The 25,659-nt window shown below is 42.1% G+C and overlaps 1 protein-coding gene across 1 annotated transcript in view; it reads left to right on the top strand.

Moving 5' to 3' along the window:
- Positions 1–350: 350 nt before the first annotated feature.
- TPD52 (tumor protein D52) overlaps positions 351–25,659 on the top strand; it is a 121,412-nt gene continuing 96,103 nt past the window's right edge. Inside the window, exon 1 of the mRNA XM_068525342.1 lies at positions 351–536. Within this exon, the coding sequence (XP_068381443.1) occupies positions 518–536 (19 nt within the window). The 5' untranslated portion in view covers positions 351–517. The remainder of the gene's footprint in view (positions 537–25,659) is intronic.

The raw sequence follows: 25,659 nt of genomic DNA, 5'->3' as shown, positions 1-25,659 counted from the left end.
AGAGCCACGGGCATGGCGAAAGAACCTTCCTGTTTTTGCCACTCAATAAGTACAGAAGAGTAGGTGCTCGCGGAGGCAAAGAAAGGGAATCTTCAGTGCCCCCGAGGAAACTTCTGATATGATAAATAACTTGAGGGTGGGACGTAAACGCCATCCCGGTCCTCAAGCGGTCCCCACGCAGCCTCCAAGGTGACGCCGAGCCTTCGCCCTCCCCCTCTTCCCTCTTCCTCTGGGGCGAGTTCCTGCCTGAGCCCAGCCGGCCCTCCCCGCCCGGCCGCCCGCCCTTCCGTCCTTCAGTCCGTTCCCCCTCCCGCGCCGACGCGGCGGAGCACACCCGCCGGCGGGGTCAGGTGATTGGGTGACGCCCCGGCGAAGCGCTCCCGACCGCACGCGGGCGGCGCCACCGCGCTCTACGCCTCCAGGGGGAGGGGACTTCCCGGGAGCCGCCGGCGGAGGACGGGAGGAGCGCGGCGGGCGGGCGGGCCGAGCGGGGACTCGCTGCCGGCGGGCGGGAGACATGGATCGCGGCGAGCAAGGTGAGGGCGCGGACGCCACCGGCACGGCGCCTCCGGCATGGGCGCGGGGTCCGGCGCGGCGCTGGGGTCCGAGTCGGGGTCCGGCGCGGCGCGCGGCCTGGCGCCGGAGCAGGTGCAGAGCATTCGGTGCCTGCGCCGCGAGTTGCATCCACCGATCCGGATCCGGCGTCCTGGTGGGGCCCTGCTGCAGGGAGCGGCGCTGGCTGCCGGAGAGGGCGGATGGGGCCGCGCGTGTGTGCGAGTGTATTAGAGAGAGACGGAGCAAAAAGAAAAAGAGAGAAGGTTCTGGGAGGCGGCGGAGGGCTGGCGCCAGGCTTACCGAGCCGGGGCTGCAGATCGAGATGCGCTTTGGCAGAAAACATTACCCAGGGAGTCCTGTTCAGCTCGCTCTTGTGACCGGTGGAAACTGAGGGACAGAGGACAGTGGGTTGTTTCTCCCCGCAAGATGGGAACGTGAAGTCCTCCCCACCCGCATGTGAAGACTTTCTGCCCTCTTCTCCTTAACGTGGCTAGGATTTTGGGTGGCGTTTGGGCCCCTGGCGATGGTTTTGGATGCAAACATTTAACATCCCCCAATTGTGGAGTAGTGTCTATGGGTTTATTTGGAGGCGGGTAGTTTTTCATAGCAAGGGTCCTCTTTTACCCATCAAGGTGAAACCCCCCAACACAAAATCCCTAATCTGATTACTCTAGCTTTGGATGCATGTTTCTGAAAATAGTGTATCAAGTGAAATTGCCTCCAGTTGAGTCATTGTCTAAGAGAGATGTGGCAGTAGTAGGGCAAGGTTTTCAGATTTAAGCATTGCCACATCCTAGAGATCTTTGCTGATAATAACCCACTAACCATAACACAGATTCGTGGCACGCTTTTAAAAAGATATATAGACGCTAAAAAAAAAAAAGAAAAAGAAAAAGAGTAACGATACTAAGATAAATTTTAGGAAGTGGGGGATAGGAATTATTACTATGTTGAGTTCTAATACAACAGTTTTCATTAATTTTTTTTTTTACCCTCCAGTATTTACTTTCATGCATGTGAGTTTTTGTTGAAATAAAACCATATTCCATATATACTCTTTTGTGTTTTACTTCTGATAAGTTGTAAGATAGAATCTTTGGAGCCCTCCAACCCTTCCTTTCTCCCCACCCCTCAAATTAATCTCACACCTGACATCTGAGTGTGTATATTATAAACATTTTATACAATATATATTTTTTTAGTGTCAGTTCTTTTCTTTTTTAACATCTTTATTGGAGTATAATTGCTTCACAATGTTGTGCTAGTTTCCGCTGCACAACAAAGTGAATCAGCCATATGCATTCATATATCCCCATATCCCCTCTCTCTTGCATCTCCCTCCCACCCTCCCTATCCCACCCCTCTAGGTGGTCACAAAGCAATGAGCTGATCTCCCTGTGCTATGCAGCTGCTTCCCACTAGCTATACAATATGTAATATATAGTGCATATGTAATACACTATATATACACTTGCACACATATTGTCTAGATTTTATACGTCTTGAGGTTAGAAGCATATACTTCATCTTTGTCCACGGTTGGGTAGCCTGGTGATTTGCACATGGTAGGTATTTAAATGTTTGAGTCAAAAAGCCCCTCACAGGTCTTACATGTATTGTTAGGAGGAGGCCTAGGGGCCACCAAATAAGCCAGCATTTTTTAATCTGGATTTTAATGGGGGCAATGAGGGTGTCAAACATGTGAACATTTGTATGTCTTACGTTGTCATATTTAACATAATGATGTTTTTAGAATACATAACTCTATGTGGTACTTGTCAAAGTGGACAAAGCTGTGTTTGACTTAGGTGAATGGAGTGACTAATTTTTTTTAGATTTTGTATTCTAGTTTGGCTGGTAAGAGTCACAACCATTAGTACTTCTGTAATAGTCCAATTTGCTGGTGCACTTTGTGTGTTTTGTTTTTTTTTTTAAATTTATTTATTTATTTATTTATTTATTTTTGGCTGAGTTGGGTCTTTGTTGCTGGGCGCAGGCTCTCTAGTTGCGGCGAGCGGGGGCTACTCTTCGTTGTGGTGTGCGGGCTTCTCATTGCAGTGGCTTGTCTTGTTACAGAGCACAGGCTGTAGGCGCGCAGGCTTCAGTAGTTGTGGCACATGGGCTCAGTAGTTGTGGCTCGCGGGCTCTAGAGTGCAGGCTCAGTAGTTGTGGCGCACTGGCTTAGTTGCTCCGCGGCATGTGGGATCTTCCCGGACCAGGGCTCGAACCCATGTCCCCTGCGTTGACAGGTGGATTCTTAACCACTGCGCCACAAGGGAAGCCCCTTTGTGTGGTTTTTGTAGGACTAGTTTTTTTTTTTTTTCTGTGTGTGTGTGTGTCTAAGACATATTTAATAAATCTCTTGGTTTATAAGAGGAGTCTTTTTCCGTCTCTAATTTTCAGATGTTTTCTTTGGTCAGGATATTTGTTAGTCATGTCATTCCTTGCTTTTAATTGTCATTCTTGGACGGGTAGGGAAATCCATCCTCTTAAAGTGGAGAGTCTGGAGACTTGGCTCTAAACGAAAGACGAGCCACACGCCTGGGCAAGGTCAGCTGACTCACCGCACAACTTTGCTATCTTAGAACCGCATGGCCTTTCCTTATACTTTTGCTTCCTTCTGCCTGTCTCCTTTGCCTTTTCATCTTTATGTTCCCACAGCACATAGTAGGTGTTCAGAAATGTGTGTTGACTGCCTCAGATGAAAGGGAAAGTGCCCAAGAGCAAGTACCTTCAGGTTCCTGTAACCTCCGCTGTCCCTCTAAGTTGGTCATTTGCTTCCCACTTCCTCCTGTACTTTTTTTCCTCTGTGTTTTAAAGAAGCAGAAGTCTGGTTGGGTGGAGAAAGTTGCTGATAAAGCTGCATTGGGCGTAGAGGGTAAGTTTACCCGTCAGGTCTTTGAAATAGTAGAGGGGATGGCTCAGTCTTCAGCGATTCCATAGACTCCTGGCTGAGACTGAGAAGGAAGAAAGAACCTGTGTTTGTAAACCTGCAGGTTCACCAGCAAAGTATGTTGGCTGAAAGAACGTTTATAAAAACCCCTGTGATTGTCTCTTGAATTTGTGAATTTTTTCAAAGTATCTAAAACCAAATCAGAACATTTTAGAATTTGTTTAACTTACTTTTTTGGTATGTGTGGAGTTTGTTGTGTTTGTCCCTTAAAAAAAAAAAAAACCTCTAGATGCAAAATTAAATGCCCTACCTCTTGTCTTAAATACATGTCTCTGTTGAATTGTCTCCTTATCCCTTCCTTCTTATGAAGTTGTCAAAATGTATCCTTTGCTACTGATTTTTAACAGAGCTATGAAGTTTTAAAATGAGCAGTTTACCTTTGTTTTCAACCCTGTATTCTGAATGCTTTTTAGTATCAGCCTGAGATTCTGTTTTTCCTGTCCTCTACTATACCCAGACTTTGTATACAATGCTCTACTTATATTGAGAGCAGTCAACATCAAATAATTTAAAATCTACCGTACACCACATATTGCCTCTCAGGAGTTACTATGCGTTCAGCCCAGCAAAGCACACTTAACGTGTGTGCCATTTCCCACTTTGAGAGTGCAGTGCGGCCGGCTATCTAGAGAATACATTGTGGAAAAAATCTCCTGACTGCCTTTTATGGGGCTGAATAGATAATTGTACTCGAGGACTCTCTTATGTTAGTAATAACTTGTCGTTTAGCACCCTTATATTGAAGTGACAGTCACCTAGCCACTAAGCATTTTATCTGTGTTTGAATTAAAACACTACCACCACCAAAGCTTTATATTTTAAGGGGGTGAGGGAAGGCTGCTGGGGCCGAAACAACTGGGGGAGGAGAAAGCTGCAAGAAAACCGTGACACAATAATAGGTTACTATAATTTCAGCATGGCAATTATGCCTTAGAAATAACAGAAAGGTAAGGTGTCGCTTATTTATAGGTAACACAAACATAGGGATAAATGGATAACAGTTTTGAGGGTCTGCTCACAAATCTGTGGGTGTGACCCACCCAGGTTCTTGGTGTCTTTGGGCAAGTCTCACTTTCCATATGCTGCTAATGTCTGTTAGCTCCCATTCACTTCCTGCATTTATTTTTATGTAGCAGCCTGCTGAGTCCCTAGGGAAAAGCTGAGTGGTAAGAGGGGTTGTGATCCGTCAGAAAGATCTCAAAACGGCATAATCTATGTACACAATAAAAACAAATACATTCACGCTTCCAAACAAAAAAGAACACCCGAATCTCCTGAACTTCTGTGCTGCTGGTCCATTTGTTGGAGGCTCACATTATTTTATTTTCCTTGTGGGGTTAATTATTTCTGTTTTAATTGTTGACTGTTGTAAAAATCTCTCTTCTGAGACTCTCCCAAGTTTTATTTAAACTGAGTGGGTACCAGCTGTCCAGAAACCATAATCTTAGCAGTGTGTTTTTATTAGAAAAGTGTCCAAGGGTTCAAGGGATTTAATGTTTAGTGGAAGTTAAAAAAACATTTGAATTAAAAATACTTCTTCGTAACCGAGAGTAATTGTTCACTTTAGAAAAGTCAGAAAATACAGATGGAGAAAAAGAACATAAAATTACCTATAATCCTAGTCTGGAAAATCACTGTTAGCGTATTGGTTTATATCCATCCATATATCTATCCTTTTAAACAAATCACAAAATAATCTCCTATTGACTATTTCATCTTATATCTTGCCTCCCTCCCTTTTTAAACTCAATATATTTTTAAAATACCCTTCTCCAGCATCATTTTGACTAGTGTGACCAGGTAATTAATGCACATGATACAGCATTCAGAATGACTAAAAGGTTGCAAAATGTAAATCTCCCTTCCACTCCTGTCTCCCAGGTTATTTCCCTTGTGTAGTGATGTCACCATTATTAACAGTTTCTTCTCCATCCATCCAGAGAGATTCTACTTATATAGGTGTACACACACGTATTTAAGTACTATATATGTATGTGTGTGTATTATATAAGCTGTAGCACGCAAATTATTTAGCGTCTAACTTCTTTCACTTAAATACAATGTATATTTTAGAGATCATTGAAGGTAATGTTATATAGAGCTGTTTCATTTTCAGGGTTATTTGTAGATGTCTATTTGTAGATGTACCATGTTATGTACCATAACAGGTGATGTTTAACTTGTTCCCTATTGATGGACATTTAGGTTTCCCCTAATATTTTGCTATGAAAGCAAAGCTGCAGCAAATAAATCTGTATGCAAGTTATTTGATAAATGTGCCAGTATGTCTGTAGGAAGAATTCTTAGAAGAATGTGACTGTTCAATTTTGATGTGCTAAATTCCGCTCCATAGAAGTGGTGCCAGTTACATTCTACCAGCAATGTGTGAGCATCTGCTTCCCTCCATCATGCACCCAGGGTGTTGTCACACTTTTTCATCTTTGCTTATCTTGTAGGGGAAAAGGAGTTTCTCAGTATATGTCTTCTTATATATTTTTCTTAATATGAAGGCGGTTGTACTTCTTTTGATATGTTTGAGATCTATATTGCATTTTCTGTGACATGTCTGATCATATACTTTGCCAATTATTCTTTTGTTTTATCTTTTTCTTCTTGACTTATAGAATGTAGCCCTCTGTCCATGACATGAATTGCTAATATATTTTTTCCTAGTTTGTCATTCCTTTTTTGACTTTCTGGTGATTTTTTCCAAGCAGAAATACTAATTGATGGTGGTTTTCATTTATAGCTTCTAGCTCTTGAATCATTCCTAGAAATGCTATTCTCACTTTGAGTTTATGTTTTTATTTTTTGCAGTTAAATCTTTCATCCATCTGGAGATTATTTTGATTAAAAAACGTGAGTTGTGAATCTTAACCGCCCCCCAGCCCCTCAGCTGGCTGCTCAGTTGTCCAATACCATTCACTGACTAATGGATCTTTCCTTTACTAATTTGAAATACTACTGTTGTCAGTACTAAAGTCCTGTATTATTTTCTTTCCCCTTGATCTGTCTGTTCATTCCCAGCAACTAAACTGTTTAAATTATTGTAGCTTCATAATATGTAAAAATGTCTGGAAGGGCTAGTCTCTCCTGTTCACTCTGTTTTTCTTCTTATCGCTAGAGTTTTTCCTAGCTATTCTTGCCAGATTTTATTTCCAAATGAACATTAGAATCAACTTGTCTGGATGCAGATTCAATAGAAATCCGTTCGGTATAACTTTCTTCCCTCCCGTTGCTCTCCCTCTCTCCCCCCGTTTCCCTTTCTCTTTCTTTTATTAGACCTGGTTTTTTTCTTTATTGAATGTCCCAGTGTATGTTCATCATAGTCATACTATACATAATATATATATAGTTTTGTATTGTATTTTGGATACTATTAGATAATCAGAATTTTAACATGTCATTTAAAAAAGTATCTCCAAACTATATTTTTTGATGACTGTACCCTTTCAGCATTTGATGTTTATTTAACTGTTTCTTTGCTGGAATATAGATTGCTTTTCATTTTAGCTGTTATAATACTTTAAAGAGAAATTGTTTTAAGATAAACTTCCTGAGACAGGACAAAGGATGTGAGTATGTTTAGGCCTTTCATGCCTGTTGCTAAATTGCTTTCTGGAAAACATAATTGTTACTGCTTTTTTTATTGTAGTAAAAAATGCATGACATAAAATATATTATCTTAGCTATATTTAAGTGTACAGGAAAGTATTGTTAACTATATGTACCTTATTGTATAAGAAATCTCTAGAACTTTTTCATTTTGATGACTGAAACCATGGACCCATTGAGCAACACACATTTCTCTCTCCCCACAGCCCCTGGTAACCACCATTTTCTTTTCTGTTTCTATGAGTTTGATTACTTCACCTACATCATTAAAGTGGAATCATGCAGTATTTGTCTTTTTGTGACTGACTTATTTCACTTAGCATAGTGTCTTCAAGATTCATCCATGTTGTTGCATATTGTGGGGTTTCTATCTTTTTAGAGGCTGTATAATTTCCAGTATATATGTATGCCCCATTTTCTTTATCATACTTTATTTTCTTTAGTCATCCTTCAGTGGGCATTCAGAGGTTGCTTCCACCTCTTGGCTTTTGTGAGCATGGGTGTGCAAATACTCTGAGTCCTGTTTTCCATTCTTTTGGGTATATACTGTAGGAAAGGAAAATGTATTTCCCCTACCCTTCTGGGTTATTTGGCTGGTCTAATAATCAAATTAACATAGGACAGATTAACAGGTGAAAAACAAATTTAGTTACATATGTACGGGGGTTTTACAAGAATATGAGACCCACAGGCATTCAGGGAATTGAGACTTATATGACATTCTGAGTTACGGAGAAGGGGGTAGGGTTCTGGGTCTTCAAAGAGAAGGAAGACAATTCACAGGAAGATGGGAAGAGCAAAGGTTTGGTAAACAAATGTTTGCCATGCCACGCAGGACAGTGGGATCCAGGGAGGACTTTGATCTCTAGGCCCAGTTGAGCTGCCCCCAGCTCACCACACCTCACCTGTACTCTTTGTAATTATCTCTTGTGATAGTTCCCTTCCCGGACTAGACCCTCTATCTAAATTCTTTTAGGCAGGTAAGGGAGAGGTAAAAGTTTTTCTTGAATCTGCTGGGTCTTGAATGCCTTCAGCTCAAAATAGTCTACATGCCAAAGTGGTATATTTGAGGGAGACTTGTTCTGAACCCCTTCAATACCCAGAAATAAAATTACTGGTATATGTGGTAGTTGTATTTCTAGGTTGTTTTTTTTTTTTTTTTCTTTTTGCAAACTTCTGTACTGTTTTCCATAGTGGCTGAATGGCTGTACCATTTTACATTCCTACCAACAGTTATTTTAAAGGGAAGAGGGAAGGTTGTAGGGGCCAAAAAACTGAAGAGAGAGGGAGCCTGCATGGGTTCTAATTTTTCCACATCCTCAGCTACACTTTTTATTTTCTCGTTTTGATAGTGGCCTACCTAACTGGTCTGAGATAATATCTCATTGTGGTTATGATTTGCATTTTCCTGATGATTAGTGATGTTGAGCATCTTTTCATGTGCTTGTTGGCCATTTGTATGTCTTCTTTGGAGAAATGTCTATTCAAGTCCTTTGCCCATTTTATGTTTGGATTATTATTATTATTAATATTTTTGTCAAGTTGTAGGAGTTGTTTATGTATTCTGGATACTTAGCCCTAATGAGATATATGGTTTGCAGATGTTTTTCTCCCATTCTGTAAATTGCCTTTTCACTCTTGGTTGTTTCCTTTTCTGCAAGATGTCATTGCCCTTAAAAAAAAAAAAAAAAGAATTATAAAGCTTATAGGTAAAAAAATGCCATCTCTTTTCATTTAAAATTCTTCCACCTGCTAGAAAGGCTGTAGATGATATTAGCCATTTGTGTTCCCCTTTTGAGATTGTTTGCTCCTTCATTTTAAAATTGGGATCTTAGTGCCTTCTTTCACCCTCACCCCACTCCCCTGTTCATATTAAACCTTTGTGTTTTGTGGCAAGTATTTATTTTTTCTATTTTTATTTTTATTTTGGTTATGTTGGATCTTTTATGTTATTTTTACAAAGAAAAGGCATTATTAAGAGCAGATATTTTCTCGGTGACAGTTTATAGAGTAAGTTGCGTGGCTCTGAGTTGCTTTCAATACTTCCTTCTCTGTGTCTTTGTGTCTTCTGATGCTTTTGTAATCAATACTAAAAGTAGTGTCTTTAGGCAAGACTAGTAATTTACATGCCTTGGCTTATAGGCATGGTGAATGTGTTTCATGTTACAGCTATACAAATGTAAATGTCAGTTTAAAAACGATGTTAAGACATGACCTTATAAAGTTTCAGATTGAGAATTAACAGGGTTAAACGTGACCCTTTGTATTTTGAGCTTTGTTGGAGGCATTGTGGTGTGGAAAAGGAGCTTATGGTGCAATCAGTAGGGCTGTAGGAATAAAGATAGTAGTTTATCCACCCCACTAGGATCTATACTTGGCTAGAAATGAAGTGTCAGTAGGAGAATGTTCTTAACGTTCGTATTCCCAGCTCTCAGTTGAGTGTGTGTGTAGTAGGTACTCCATAAATATTTGTCCTATTGCACATACATTCATTAGAAAGATTTCTAACATACATAAAATCAGATGGGATTAGATAGAAGAGGTGAAGAATTAAGGAAAGATAATTGTTTGGCAGGGAGACAAGAATACATGTTCCAAATGTGCTTATAGTTTTATATATAATCACTGAAAATCTGGTCTGTAAATAGAAGCCAAATTGGTACTTTACTTCCCAAGTATATATGTAAGAGTGCGTGTGTATACATTTACAGATAGAGGAGGAGACAGTGCTGATTAAATTTTTATTCTCCAAAGGATGTCGGATGTAGTGCTCAGTAAATACTTTCATAAATATGTTTTCTATACTGTTTTATTGAGGGTAGTTATTTGATGCTAATGTATCCTGAACTTAGGAGGCAAGGATGGTGTCAGTACATTTTAGAAGTTTTCTTTGAATGCAGTTGAGAAGGGTAACGGGGTTGCTGACAGTGGTGGAAAGGGTTTGCTACTAATTAACCAGAAGAAAAATTACGTAAAGAGGGAAAAATGCAAACATTTTGGCTGGCTGGGGCATTTTAGCAAAGTGATGACCAACTTTCCATTTTGGTACATACTGAGTATATCACTTCCGGTATATCACTTTATTAGTAATCAGAATGGTGATGATGATGATGATGATTCCATCTGGTTTTTGCAGAACTCTTTCTAATTTTTCTCCGTATTATTTCATTTCACTCTTTCAGTGCTGCAGGGTGGTAGAACGGGTATCATTTTCATTTCACACATGAGGAAACAGAAGCTGAGTGACCATGACTTCCCATTCTTACTCTTCTAGGTGTGGAGAGTTTTGCAAAAACTTGGTCGCACACCTGTTGTCTCTAAGAGAGTAACCTAGTGGCCAAGAACAATTTAAACTACATTTGCAAACAGCTTAAAAGGCTGGGGACACTAAGTACTTTTTAGAAATGTTTCCTTCCAACTAATTAAAACAAAATTGGAATCTGAAGGGACACCACTTCAGGCCCTGCATTATAATGACCTAAGTTTTCCAACTGGGGTTTTACTGGGTCACATTTAGTAATACCACTACTACCACTAATGCCAGCAACAACATCTGCTGGGTGTTTTCTATATACCAGGTCTGTTCTAAATGCTTTTTTTTTTTTTCATTTTGAAAATCTTTATAACAAACCTGTGAGCCACACTCATAATATCCTTGCTTTACAACTGAAGAAACAAAATATGAAAGAATGAAGTAATGGGACTTCCCTGGTGGCGCAGTGGTTAAGAATTGGCCTGCCAATGCAGAGGACACAGGCTCAAGCCCTGGTCCAGGAAGATCCCACATGCCGTGGAGCAACTAAGCCCGTGCGCCACAACTACTGAGCCAGCACTCTAGAGCCCACGAGCCACAACTACTGAAGCCCGCGCGCCTAGAGCCCGTGCTCTGCAACAAGAGAAGCCACCACAATGAGAAGCCCATGCACCGCAGTGAAGAGTAACCCCCACTCAATGCAATTAGAGAAAGCCCACCCGCAGCAACAAAGACCCAACACAGCCATAAATAAATAAATAAATAAATTTATTAAAAAACAAAAAAAGAATGAAGTAATAATTTCTCCAAGGGCATATAGCTTGATGCAGACAGAGCTGGGTTTTAAATCTGAAATATTTGGCCATATAGTTCATGTACTTACGCAACATATTATACTACCTAAAAGTTCTATATCATCTCCCTTTTCCTTTCAAAGGTGTTCAAAAGGGTGCCATGCTATGGTAGCTACCGTGGGAAGGGAACACTAGGACTTGTATCTACACCAGACTATGGCCATGTGTCTGTCCTCGTGCACCAGAACTAATTGTAAATGTTCAGGGCAAAGAATGCTGGACCTGAAGTTACATCTGGGTTCAAAATTTGGCTTCATGACTCTTTGGTGATGAGACATTGGATCAGTCACTCAACCTCTTTGAGGCTGATAATACCTCAACTCTTTGCGAAAATTGAGTAAAAATCTGTGACTAGCACTGGACTTCAATAGATACTGATTCTGAAACGGAATGTTAGCATTTCTGTAAAATGCTAATTCAGTGGTTCCCCATTCAAATTAAACATTTCATTTATTTATAGACAATTATGATATGATGCCTGCCCTCAGGCTCACAGGCCAGGCTGGAGAAACACACAAAGAACTTGGTCACTGTAGTCAAGTGGAGGTTGTAAGGGCTGCCTGACAGGCTGAGGAGAAAGTGAGCAGCTCCGGCTGGTCATCAGGAGAGGAGTCTCCTAACAGGTGACCTTTGAACTTGGACTTGAAAGCTAAGTGGGTGAGAGAAGGAAGGGTGAGGAAGGGAATTTGGGAAGAAGGTTCAGCATGTGCTGAGGTGCAGAGGCATGAAAGGGCAAAAAGGTGCCGGTGATCCTCAGAAATTCCTTGTGGCTGGAGTTCTAGGCGGTCACTAGGGGTGTGTGAGGACTCTTGTGTACTGGGATCAGGAATCAGGACTCTGTTCTGATAGGCAGGTGGTAGGCGGGTGGGAGTTTAGTTTTAGAACAGCATTTTGCCAGCTGCATAGAAGGTACTAGCAAAGCAGGCAGGGGGTATATCACTGTGTTCCACGCCAGAGGTGGTGGTGCTGGATTCCCGAGGGATCTTTGGGTAGAACAAGTCAGATGTGAGGGGAGGGGATCTGAGAATAAAAAGGAGCCGACAAGGGCTTTCAGATCACATGGAACAGGAAGGAGAGCAGAGGCAGGCAGAAGAAAGGGAATTCCATTTGGAGTGTGTTACATCTGAGGTCTGTTCTGTTTATCCAAAGCTGCATAACAGACCACCCCAAAACCTAGTGGTTTAAAACCGTAGCATTTTTTTTATGGTCACAGATCTGTAATTTGGGCAGGGCTTGGTGGGGACAACTTGTCTCTGCTCCACTCAGCTCAGCTGGGAGGCTTGTAGCATGAGGCTGGGCTCATCCAAAGGCTCACTCACTGCACGACACAAAGGCGGCTGTACTGGGGAGATGCCAGCAGCTGGGGCTCCTCGGGCACCTGACTCAATCCCCATGGTCTCCGGTGAAAACAGCATGACCTGTTTGAGGACGGTGATTTGCTTGCCAGTGTTGAGTACTGTTTTTAGCTGGAGACCATGTTCTTGACCCAGCAGCATACAGCCTCAGTATGCCTGGGCTTCTTATGTGTTACCCCAGGGCCCCCAACCTGCGGGTCCTAAGAGAGAGGCAGGCAGAGGCTGTGTGGCTTTGTGTGACCTAGCCTTGAAGTCACGTGGCATCACTTCCTCCTCATTCTGTTAGAAATGCGTCACAAAGACTGGCCGAGATTCAAGGAGAGGGGAATTAGACTCCATTTTTGGTGGGAAGAGTGTGCGCATGATAAATGTGTGCACATGTTTTAAAACCACCACCAGGTCCTTGTGGGATGTTGGTGTGGATGGGTTCATGGGTGAACTATGGATCTTGAAGAGAAGGAGCTGGGACAACCTAAATGTCCATTGACAGAGGAATGGATAAAGAAGATGTGGTACATATATACAGTGGAATACTACTCAGCCATAAAAAAGAATGAAATAGTGCCATTTGCAGCAACATGGATACAACTAGAGATTTTCATACTGAGTGAAGTAAGTCAGACAGAGAAAGACAAATATCATATGATATCACTTATATGTGGAATCTGAAATATGGCACAAATGAACCTATCTATGAGACAGAAACAATCATGGACATAGAGAACAGACTTGTGGTTGCCAAGGGGGAGGGAGGGAAGAAGAGGGATAGACTGGGAGTTTGTGGCTGGTAGGTGCAAACTATTACATTTAGGAAGGATAAACAACAGGGTCCTACTGTATAGCACAGGGAACTATATTCAATATCCTGTGATAAACCATAACGGAAAAGAATAGAAAAAAAGAATGTCTCTGTGTGTATAGCTGAGTCACTTTGCTGTACAGCTGAGATTGCCACAACATGGTAAATCAACTACACTTTAATAACAAAAATTAAAAAAAAAAGAAGGAACTGGGCAGGAGAGCATGGTTTGGGAGACATGTGATCATTTGAAGTTATTAACTATTAGCGTATTACTTACATATTAGCACGTGATATTTGAAGCTATTAAGTTGCTGAGATGGCCCAGGAACAAAAGTAGAACAGAACATGGAATCTGAAGATTTCAGGGCAGGGAGAGAGAAAGGTTCAGGAATAGGGAGTTTAACTTTCAAAGGCCCTGGAGAGGCCAGGTAGTTCGAGGGGGGACAGTAGATATTGGCTTTGGTGATGAGGGCCAGTCATGGGTAATGCTGAGAGATTCAAGCTCCAAGGGTTGGGAGGGGGCTGAGGAGAAGGGAGAGGGCAGAACCCATGGATTTGGGGCCTGTGAGAATGGTCAAATGTGGTTAAAAAAAAAAAGAAAAAAGAAACCCCACAAATTGAGAGACTGCTCTTTCAAGAAGCAAGGTGGTGTTTTAAAGGGAAATTTGGATTTCATCGGTGATTTGCTTGCCTGCACTGAGTGTAGTTTTTTGTTTTCATACACAGAGAGGGTGCTCGTTTGACCTCTGTGTATGTTTGTAAAATGAGAGAAGAAAGCGAGGCAGGGAGAATAACTGGATTTGCTATTCCTGTATATGTCACTGGTTTTAGTTAAGATGCCTTTAATGCAAAATGTATTTTAATAGTCCCGTCCTGGAGTTTGACCTTCAAGGCGCTCAAGTCTGTAAGCAGTAATTCACTTTAATGTGTAAGAGCCTTGCGGAGAATAGGTATTTATTAAATATCTGCATAACGAAAGCATTATACATTCTCTGGGTGGTATGAGAGCCAGAGAAGCAATTTAGCCTTGAGGTGACATTATAGCCAAATCATAGTAAAGCTGTGATGTTTTTTTAAACCAGTGATTTCTCAGGGCAAACCTGAAGTTGTGAGCGCGCCCTTTTCATCGTGGAACGTCTCGGCTGCGGGGCTGATTTATGCAGCGTCTGAATTTGTCAAATAGCCTCTTGAGAAATGATTTTCCCTCCAGAGAGGCAGTACCCCCACTGGAAAGTCAGCCAGCTGTTCTCCTTGGGTCATGGTTGACCTTTCAGTCGGTTCTCCTGGTGGTTTTTCAGTGGGTGGCTACCTTTCACTGCTTCAGGAATTCAATGAAGATTTTGACTAACAGTAAAGATAACATGACAGCTTTCTCTTGGTTTAGGGGCTTTTATTTTTCCCAGAATTACAATCTCTTCCCGAACTTCCTTCCTCCTTTTAGCCCTGAGAAGCGACTCCAGTCCTGGGAGCCTTGCTGCCCTGCAGGTGGCCTCTGGCTGGGGCTGTGGTCACTACCCATGAAGTTCTGATGACATTGTCCTTGTCTGATTATTCTCTTCACAATGGCACCTGTAGCTGTTAAATTTGAAATGCTGTGACCTCTGGTGAAACAACCAACTTTTCAAAGTGTACTAGGTCCCCAGTGTTCATGGAATCATTACTTACAGTTGGCAAGGTATGGAAGCAACCTAAGTGTCCATCAGCAGATGAATGGATAAAGAAGATGTGTCTATATACAATGGAATGCTACTCAGCCATAAAAAAGAATGAAAATTTGCCATTTGTAGCAACATGGATGGACTTGGAGGGCATTATGCTAAGTGAAATAAGGCAGACAGAGAAAGATATATGTATGATATCAATTATATGTGGAATCTAAAAAATACAACAAACCAGTGAGTAAAGCAAAGAAGAAGCAGACTCACACAGATATAGAGAACAAACTAGCGGTTACCACTGGGGAGAGGGAATAGGAGAGAGGCAATGTAGGGATAAGGGAAAGAAAGGTTATTACGGGATTATATGAAATCATGTGTGTGAAACTTTTGAAAGTTGTAAAGCACTATAGAATTTAAAGAATCTTTCATTCAATATAAAAAACAAAGGAACAAAGTGCACTAGGTCGCTTTGATAATTCCCTAAAATCCAAAGTGATGCATAAACCTCAGATCCCACGTCAGTCTGTCCGTTCCCCTCAGTTTGGGTTTGTGCACGGTTGTCTCTTTCAGTTTTCTGTTCTCCATCTTTGCTTTTCCTTTCTCCCTCCCTTAGCCTTTCTCTCTTTTCCCGTCTTTTTACTCCACCTAATTTCCATTTTCTTCTTTCTCTTTTTTAATCTTTCCTCATTTGGGGACATAAAATGGAACTCAGGAGTTTTGTTGCTTTTGTTCTTTTTGTTTTGCTTTTACTTAAGGGATTTCATGGATTTATTCAATATGTTTTATGTTTCCTATTAGTATTAATTTTTTTTTTCTTTAGGAATAAAAAACCCCCCTGAAAAGAGATTTCCTAGTTTGTTCATTTATTATTAATTAATTTCATTGCTATTGTGAACGAATTTAGGTCTTCTCTCTCTCTCCCTACCCCCCCTCCCTTTTTTGCTGTGTGTATAATGATTCAAAGCTTAGAAAAAAATATTTCGTTATTAATTGGGAATTTTCAAAAATTATACTGTAATGGTTGAACTATTTGGGTTTCTCTGTGTGAATTCTGGGCAAAGGTAGAGACACTTGGAGGCCATATCATTTTTAAAACTTATTAGCACCCCTATGTTCATAGCAGTACCCTTCACAATAGCCAAGACATGGAAACAAACTAAATGTCCATTGACAGATGAATGGATAAAGAAGATGTGGTATATATACACAATAGAATATTACTCAGCCAGAAAAAAGAATGAAATAATGCCCTTTGCAGCAACATGGGTGGACCTAGAGATTATCACACTAAGTGAAGTAAGAGAAAGACAAAAATCATGTGATTATCACTTATATGTGAAATCTAGAATATGACACAAATGAACGTATCCATGAAACAGAAACAGACTCACAAACATAGAGGACAAACTTATGGTTACCAAAGAGGAAAGGGGGTGAGGGAGGGATAAATTAGAAGTTTGGGATTAGCAGATGCAAACTATTATATATAGGATAGATAAACAAGGTCCTGTTGTATAAGCACAGGGAACTATATTCAATATCCTGTGATTAACCATAACGGAAAAGAATATGAAAAAGAATGCATATATATGTATAACTGAATAACTTTGCTGTATAGCAGAAAATAACACAGCATTGTAAATCAACTATACTTCAATAAAATAAATTTAAAAAAATAAAGGAATTGAGGGAAGTGGTTAGTTGCAGTTCTAATCAGGTGCTGTCCCAGGATGTGGACCTTTGTCATACTGTCACTTCCACCTCGGACTCTGGACACGTTGGCAACCAACAGATGCTTCAGCTTCCTGAGCTGAGGGAGAGGTTGCTGGATGGGTGGCCCCTTCCACCTGGGCTCCTGGTGCTGTCACCGGCAGTTGCCTGGGGAGAGCGTCAGGAATCTCCCCTGCTGACTCTCCTTCTCCTGACCAAGATGCCTGTCTGCCCAGCCACCGTTTTGCTTTTCAATTTATTTATTTATTTATTTATTTATTTATTTATTTATTTATTTATTTATTTAATTTTTGGCTGCGTTGGGTCTTCGTTGCTGCGCGCGGGCTTTCTCTAGTTGCGGTGAGCAAGGGCTACTCTTCATTGTGGTGCCCGGGCTTCTCACTGTGGTGGCTTCTCTTGTTGTGGAGCACGGGCTCTAGGCACGCGGGCTTCAGTAGTTGTGGCTCGCGGGCTCTAGAGCGCAGGCTCAGTAGCTGTGTCACACGGGCTTAGTTGCTCCGCGGCGTATGGGATCTTCCCGGACCAGGGCTCAAACCCGTGTCCCCTGCATTGGCAGGTGGATTCTTAACCACTGCGCCACCAGGGAAGTCCCCTCACCCTTTTGCTTTTGACAGGGAAATGCCATTGGGGGGATTTTTTATGTGTGTTCATTTTCCCATTAATACCAGTACATCACACCCGTAGTTTCCACACTGAACAAGAGAAAAGTGTTGTTGTGTCCTTCTCAGCGTGTCCTGCCACAGAGAGCATGGCAATTCTGCTCGTCTTTTCTTTAGAGTTTGGAAAAGGTGAATGAAAGGGTGCAGAGGGCAAGATGGGGATGGTTTTGGTCTTTCAGCTTTGGAAAAATGTGAAATTCTTAGTTGTTTTCAACCAGTACTGTGTGCAAAAAAAGGGAATTTTATGTGGTGATGGTGCTAAGACATTTATTCGGTGCATCCTGGGTCCTGGCTCCAGCCAAGCAGTGGTGGGCAGCGAATGCCTTATCTGACACTCGCATCGGCTCTGGGCAGATGTACTCTTTCTCTTCCATTTTCCTGATGAAGGGCTTTGAAGTGTAGGGGGCTTAAAAGAGCTCCCTAAGATCGTGTAGTTTATCTGCAATATTTTACCGCCTCTCAGTCAGGTAGAGAGATCTTATTTTAAGTGAATTTGTTATATACATAGATTTACCTCAGTGGAGCTGATTTACTTAATAATACCAAGTCTCAAATGTAAGGAATCTTGCCTGTGAATCATTGCAGGAACCACGGATGAGTGAAATGTTTTGATGCCAGTATGGCAAAATCCTTGGGACTGCAAATCAAATGCAGTCTCGAGATGGCTGTTGTGGACAGAAGGCGATGATGGAGGTGGAAGAGCTGGGAGGGAAATGTCTCCTCAGCCCTGCCCAGCTGCCTCAGGGAACCTTGGCTCCCTTTGAGGAATTTGTTTTTCCTACTGAGGCAGCACACCTCTGCTTATTCCAGTGGGAAACAATGGGTAGCCCACCACCTCCACCCGGGGCAGTCCCATGGGCTTTTTTTTTTTCTTTGCTTTTTGGAAGCAACTGTGGCCATCGTTAACTTCCTTCAGTTACTGGGCATTGTGTCGTTAAAGCAGCTGCACTTAACATATTTAGTATTTTTATATGCTTTGCAGTAATTCTTTATCATTTTGGGGGGCATAGGTAAAACATAATTTTAGTGGAGAAGCAAAGCAATAAAACATTTCTTTTTCAAAGATATTACATAATTATAGACTGTAATAAAACATTGCTTTTAATAAAGAACCTAGTGATCCCTATAATCTTAAGCACTCCTCTCCCACGTTTATTTGTTCGTGTGTAAGCATCATTCTGTCTTTGAATATACATGTTAATCAAAGGACAGATATACTAATGGAAACATAAACATGTTCTAATGAAAGTACAAACCAAGGTGCAGGCCTTATTTTCTTTATTCAGTCATATTTGTCCCCTCTGCCCTCCTCCCCCCTGCCCTGCACACACCCTGTCGAGTCAGGGTTCAGGCTCTTAATCATAAGCATTTACTTGAAACACAGGCTGCTGCTTTGGCAGGCCTTCAGGAGGTCAGTTTTCCTTGGTTCAAAGGGAACCCGAGACTTGCTTGTGCCTGACTTCTTTCACATAAGAGATCTGCTTTAAAGCTGGCTTTGCCAGGCACAGTTTTGAGTCTTCCATGCAGGGGGCATTTCGGTGGGGGTGGGTGTCGAGGAGGACGGGTGTTTTCACAGCACGTTGTGGACCTCCTCTGGGAACTGCAGCTGTCTTGGGTCACCCATCCGAGCTCGGACGGCTCATTTCTGCCCACGCGGTTCTGTCATTTACTGTGGTGGGCAGACCTGGCTCCTCCAGCCTACCCTGAGGATATGGCTGGCCCCTCATCTCAGGATCAGCTCTCTACCTCTGGGTGCAGGGGCTGGGGATGAGGATGGAGACGGGATGGGGGAGGAAAAAGATGTTGGGGATTGACCTGCTCCCGAGGTCGGAGGGCTGTGGCAGGGAGGTAGAGGTAGGGCTAGCCTTCTTCCTTTCTCCAGCTGTTACTGGGCATTCAGAAATGTCTGTTCTAGAAGGTGCCTTTCAAGCCCGCCCACCCCAGGAAGGCACAGCTTCCCAGAGTTGCAGTGCTCTTTTACTGAACTAACAGAGAGGTGCCAGGCTCTTGTTTATACTGAAAGCTGCTTATCAGTAAATGCTTAGGCTTTCTCTGACAAATACTGACCTAAAGGCAGTTATGTTCTGTGTCTTGCTTCTTACCTTAACTTGCTTCCTAACTCATTTAGGCACAGATATATTACAATAGACATATTGCAAAATGATCTTGTAATATAGCTTACACCTTACTCTTTTTATACTCTTTTTCTCAAGTTTTAAGTCTGTTCTCTTTAATTCTTTTTTAAATTTTATTTATTTTTGGTTGTGTTGGGTCTTCAGTGCTGCGTGCAGGCTTTCTCTAGGTGCGGTGAGCAGGGGCTACTCTTCGTTGTGGTGCGCGGGCTCTAGGCGCATGGGCCTCGGTAGTCGCAGCACGTGGGCTCAGTAGTTGTGGCTCGCGGGCTCTAGAGCGCAGGCTCAGTAGTTGTGGCGCACGGGCTTAGTTGCTCAGTGGCATGTGGGATCTTCCTGGACCAGGGCTCAAATTCATGTCCCCCGCATTGGCAGGCGGATTCTTAATCACTGTGCCACCAGGGAAGTCCCTAAGTCTGTTCTCTTTAGAGGTAAAGTATGTTTTTCTTTAATACTCTTTTTTATTTTATTTTGTTGAAGTATAGTTGATTTACAATGTTGTGATAGTTTCTGGTGTACAGCAAAATGATTGAGTTATACATATATGGATATGTACATTCTTTTCCATTATGGTTTATCACAGGATACTGACTGTAGTTCTCTGTGCTCTACAGTAGGACCTTGTTGTTTATCCATTCTATATATAAGTTTGCACATGCTAACCCCAAACTCCCAATCCTTCCCTCCCCCACCTCACCTCCCCCTTGGCAGCCACAGGTCTGTTCTCTATGTCTGTGTCTTTAATACTCTTGATGTAGTGGCAAATCTTTTTTCTTTAATTGGATAGTTCTATTATATGAGGTTATCACAACAATTTTTGCTTCATCTTCTCTGGGTAAAGAACCCAAGCTTCTTACATGGATATAGCTAAAAATTTGGCCTTGTTAAAGGAAGAAAAAAAAAAATTGGCCGAATGGTGGGAGATGAGAAGGAGAACTGTGCTTCCTTTTAGGCTAAAAAAAGAAATTATTTTTCTCTGTACCATGGAGAAACATGGCCCAGAAAATTGAATGGCATACAGCTGTTTCTTTGTAGTTCTGCAATCACTTCGAGCATGGGGTTTTGCTTGTGTCAAAGAACAAGTGGGTTGTGGTGACCTCGCAATATGAGAGAGAATAAAGCTTTAAACGGGAGTAGCTGATGTCCCCAAAACCCCAGAGTGAGAGTGTACTTTTATCCAGCTTTTTCTCTTCAGTGAAATTTGAAGAGCACTTGTTATATAGAGCGAAACTTTTCCTTGATCTTTTGTGGCAAAGTTCAGTAAGAATATCTAGGCTGTTTTAGATGCTGGCTGTTAAAATTGTTGTATGTGTCAAGGGTGACACCATGCACTTTTGATATCAAATCAGCTAAGCTCTCACTTTTAAAAAAATTTAGAAGTGGAAAATTCATAAATCTTTATAAAATACCATTTATTTTTATCCCTGGGTTAGAGCATGACTTGTAGTAATAGTATGGAGATTAATAGGTCACCTCTTATTGCCATCCCTCAACTGAAAATTAAGTATAGCTAATCCTATTTTTAAATATATAGATTTCTGTAAACCTTATTTTAAAAAGGATTCCTAACTACCCTTGTGTGTTTATCTTTATAAATATTAGCAGTAATGGTTGATTTTCTTCTGATGGTCAAGTTAAAAAATAAAGTACAATGCTTGTGTATGTCTTTGTGTGCATGTGTGTTTCCAGGTCCCACTACCTTGAAGGAGGATGATCAAGGTTAGAGGCATAGTGGCTAGATGTGTGCACTAGGATCTGTGACTTAGATTTCAAAGCTCCCTTTCTTGTCACCTGCAAAACAGTCCCAGCAGATGTAAGGATGACAGCTGGGGTGCACATGGCATTGGCAACTGCAGTGTGTAATGCTGAAGAATCGACAAAACAGGACAACAAAAGACTTTATAAAAGTCTAGCTTTTCCAAAACAATGTCTGCATTGTTCTTTTTTCTCCTTTGGTAGCTAGCTGTCCTTCCTACTAGAGTTGACTGTCCTGCACTCTCTCCACAGGCACACCAGTAGGACCAGCTGAACTCTGTGGAGAGTTCTGGAGTAAAATTCCTCCTGGGCTTGTTCTTCCTGTTTGTGACCTCCCCTTTCAGCAGGTCTTAGGGAACTTCCGCTCTCCCATTCCATCAGCTTTCCCTCCACCGCAGCTGCGTAGTTAACTCTTCCCCAATCTCTACCTGTAGTATCTGAGAAAAGTTACTTTTAACTTATGGAGCAATGCATGAATAAAATCTCCTTGTTTAAAAAAAGAGGGAGAGGGCTTCCCTGGTGGCGCAGTGGTTGAGAATCTGCCTGCCAATGCGGGGGACACGGGTTCGAGCCCTGGTCTGGGAGGATCCCACATGCCGCGGAGCAACTAGGCCCGTGAGCCACAATTACTGAGCCTGCGCGTCTGGAGCCTGTGCTCCGCAACAAGAGAGGCCGCAATAATGACAGGCCCGCGCACCGCGATGAGGAGTGGCCCCCACTTGCCGCAGCTGGAGAGAGCCCTCGCGCAGAAGCGAAGACCCAACACAGCCATAAATAAATAAATAAATAAATAAAAATTGTATAACTTTAAAAAAAAAAAAAAAGAGGGAGGGGGGGAGAATATAGATAAAGGTGATTGCTCAGAGACCTCAGTTGCTGTGAGTCTTGTCAGTCCCTTTCTTGGGGATGTGTAGATAGACCCATGTAGACAGCAGCCCTCTGGCTTTTGCTTGCATCAGAGGGCTTGCACAAACATGTATTGCTGGACCCAGATCGCTGATTCAGTCCTTCTTGGGGGGGAGGCCTGAGAATTTGCATTTTGAGCAAGTTTCCAGATTCAGGGACCACACTTTGTGGACACTCAAAGAATTGATTTGTGTGTGTGTGCGTGCGTGTGCTCGCCTTTTAAAACAGCAAATGCTATCATACCATACGTGCTTCTGTATTAGTGTTCCAGAGTGTAAATATGCCTTAGTTTGACTTGTCAGTGGGCATTTTGGTTCATTACAGTATTTTTTAAAAACTATTATAAACGAATGCTGCACTGAGCATCTTTTTTTTAAATTCCTGTGTTATGTAAGCAGGTTCGTCTAGGGTAACATGAAGAAGTGAAATTGCTGAGCATGTATATTTTTATTTCATTTTTGTTCTAATAGATGATGGTGTCTCCCTGACTCTCTGTGATGTTCACCATATTAATGCCCAGCCCTGGGTAATTTGTTTTAGTCTCCTCCTAATCTGGGACTAAGCCAAGTTGCTAGGAAAATTGTAAAAATGTGCTGACTGGGCTCTTTACAAATTCAACCTGAAATGAGCTTCGGGCTGCTGGCCAGTCTTTTTTCATTTTTTGCGGACTTCCCAAAACAGTGATATTCAACTGGTTTTTTTTCCCCCTTAATATCCTTGATGGATAAGAAATGCCCTCAGTAACAGTGGCTCACATAGTTTCTAGAGGGTTTAGGTCCAAATGTATCTTTTTATGTGAAGTCATTGTTAGACTTCTCCAATCTTGGATATTCTTCCCCGGGGTCAGACTCTCTATATTTATAACCAAATGCAACATTCCTCATGCCCTCCACCTTCAACACCAGTTATTCCTCCTTTTCTGTTCTGTCCTGGGCAGGGATATGTGCTAGGTGAGTCGGCAGGTGCTAGGGGCTGCAGTCATAGGTAAGTGCAGGGTAAGTGAGTGTTACATCTCAGCACTACCATTCCTAATACTTAGGATTTCATAGATTGGTGAAATTAAAGTTGGGGCTGGGAGGCTCACACTGGGTCCTCAAATCCTTGTTTTGCCAAGTCATTAAAACCAACCAACAAAAAGCCACCATTTCTAAAATTAAAATATGAGATTTTTTAACATCCCTCTACACCCTCCAAAATCAGAAAGAATACCGCCTAATAAAGGTTATGACTTTTAAGTTCAGTTTCGAGAAAATGGTTTCTGTTTTCTCCTTTGTCTCAGACAAGTGAAAATGTTGATTTAGTCTGGAGTTACAGTATGTAAAGGAAACTGGTCTTTTCAAAGATTTGATGTCTGTATTAGGCTTTCCTGGTTTGTCAGACTGTCCACGGTGCTGCCATGGACTGCTGCGGGCGGGATGGTCCTGTATGCCAGGCGCTGAGCGAGGTCCCAGAGAGAAAGAAGCAGAGGAAGGAGTTCTTACATTTCAGCAGCTCCCTGAGAGTCTGGCTTCTTCTACAGCACACAGACTGCTTTCCCGTGAAGATGTGTTCAAACTTTTATGGAGACAGCTGCCACGCTTGCCCAAGATCTCTTGCCATCAAAATCTTTACTCACATTGCTCACTTCTGGCCCCAGGCTGGGCTTAAACAAGATCATTATCGTATCTTTGGGCTTCTTGGGAGAATCTGCTTTTCATGCAAGGAAAATCCTATTTTGTCATTAAGGATACCTAAGTATCTGTTACCTACTTTTACGCTTCTGCTTTGGGATGTGAAGATACCCTAATGAGTGACAACAGAATTTGTGCTGATTTTAACACGAGGGCTTCCCAAATACAGGGCAGCCTCTTCCAGGAGTACTTCAGCTGGGCTTGAGACAGTTGTGCATTTTGAACCTCATGGGGTGTGGGGAAACAAATTAAAAACTAACCCACAGAGTAACTCATTACAATGTTAATTCTTTCCAAACAGCCAAGATCTAAGAGGCTTATTAGATTTTAGATACAGTGCTTTATTAAATCTTTTTCTGTTACAACTTATTGGATGAGGTACTTGAGGGGATAGAGATGACCTAAAAAATGGGAAAACCCTTAGGTTTGATTAAAATGGGCACTGAATACCATTTAAAGAAATAGACATTGAATACCATGTAAAATGGATAGGCCAGTGCCTGCCTGACCCAAAAGGAACCAGTTGTGGACACTCCCTTTCTGGATTTATTCCAGTGAATCTGATAGAGTGTTTTGGGGGAATTGCCTGGTGGTCCAGTGGTTAGGACTCTGTGCTTTCACTGCTGAGGGCCTGGGGTCAATTCCTGGTCAGGGAACTAAGATCTTGCAAGCTGCGCGGTGTGGCCAAAAAAAAAAAAAAGATTGTCTTTGAAGGAAGAGTGGTGGGCTCTGAGTCATGTGTGCATCCCATGAACTTCCCCAAGAAGGCCGCTGTTCTGAAACCTAATAAGTATTTAATGTAAGGGGGGTGGGGGGACATCTGATGCCCTTGCTGGCGCTGCAGGGCTTGCTGCAGTTGCTCTGGAGAGATGGGTGCTAGTGTCAGCTGTGTGACAAGACACTCAGGCCTTTCAGGAAGGGGAGCAGGAGTGAAAGGTCATCTAACCTCAGTCAGCTTGAAGAGCCCTGCTGATTGTGAGGAGTGTTGATCAATTTCTTTATGGTTTCCCACATTGTAAAATGTCTACCATTTTTTACTGTTCAGTATTTTTATTTTTTTATTTTTTTTGGCTGCGTTGGGTCTTTGTTGCTGAGCGGGCTTCCTCTAGTTGCGGCGAGCAGGGGCTGTTCTTCGTTGCAGTACGCGGGCTTCTCATTGCGGTGGCTTCTCTTGTTGCGGAGCATGGGCTCTAGGCACGCAGGCTTCAGTAGTTGTGCTGCGAGGGCTCAGCAGTTGTGGCTCGCGGGCTCGAGAGCGCAGGCTCAGTAGTTGTGGCGCACGGGCTTAGTTGCTCCGAGGCATGTGGGATCTTCCTGGACCAGGGCTCGAACCCGTGTCCCCCGCATTGGCAGGCGGTTTCGCAACCACTGCGCCACCAGGGAAGCCCGTACTGTTCAGTATTTTTTAAAAAGTATTGTATTGTTTTAGTCAGAATTGGCCTCCTGTTGCAAAATCCTGGTTTTGTGTGTTGGTAAATTAAGATGTAATTTACTTACTAGTTGTTTGAAATATTATCATGAGATTCTTCATAGTAGATGAAAGAACAAAATATTACAATATATACTTGCCTGACAAGGATTACTTTTCATTTGAAGAAGCACGACTGCCCTGGTTTGGTTCTGACTATACCTTGAACGTTTTTTTAAAGCTGATTACAAAATTTGTCAGGTATAATTAAAATTCTGGAATCTTTTACATGGATTTCACCTTGTAGATTAACCAACAAATGAACTATTAATTGTGGGTTTTGCAATTGTCTA

This window comes from Eschrichtius robustus, chromosome 17 (genome assembly GCF_028021215.1).
Source record: "Eschrichtius robustus isolate mEscRob2 chromosome 17, mEscRob2.pri, whole genome shotgun sequence".
In the NCBI taxonomy this organism is placed as follows: Eukaryota; Metazoa; Chordata; class Mammalia; order Artiodactyla; family Eschrichtiidae; genus Eschrichtius; species Eschrichtius robustus.
This window is presented reverse-complemented; position numbering and strand designations above follow the sequence as displayed.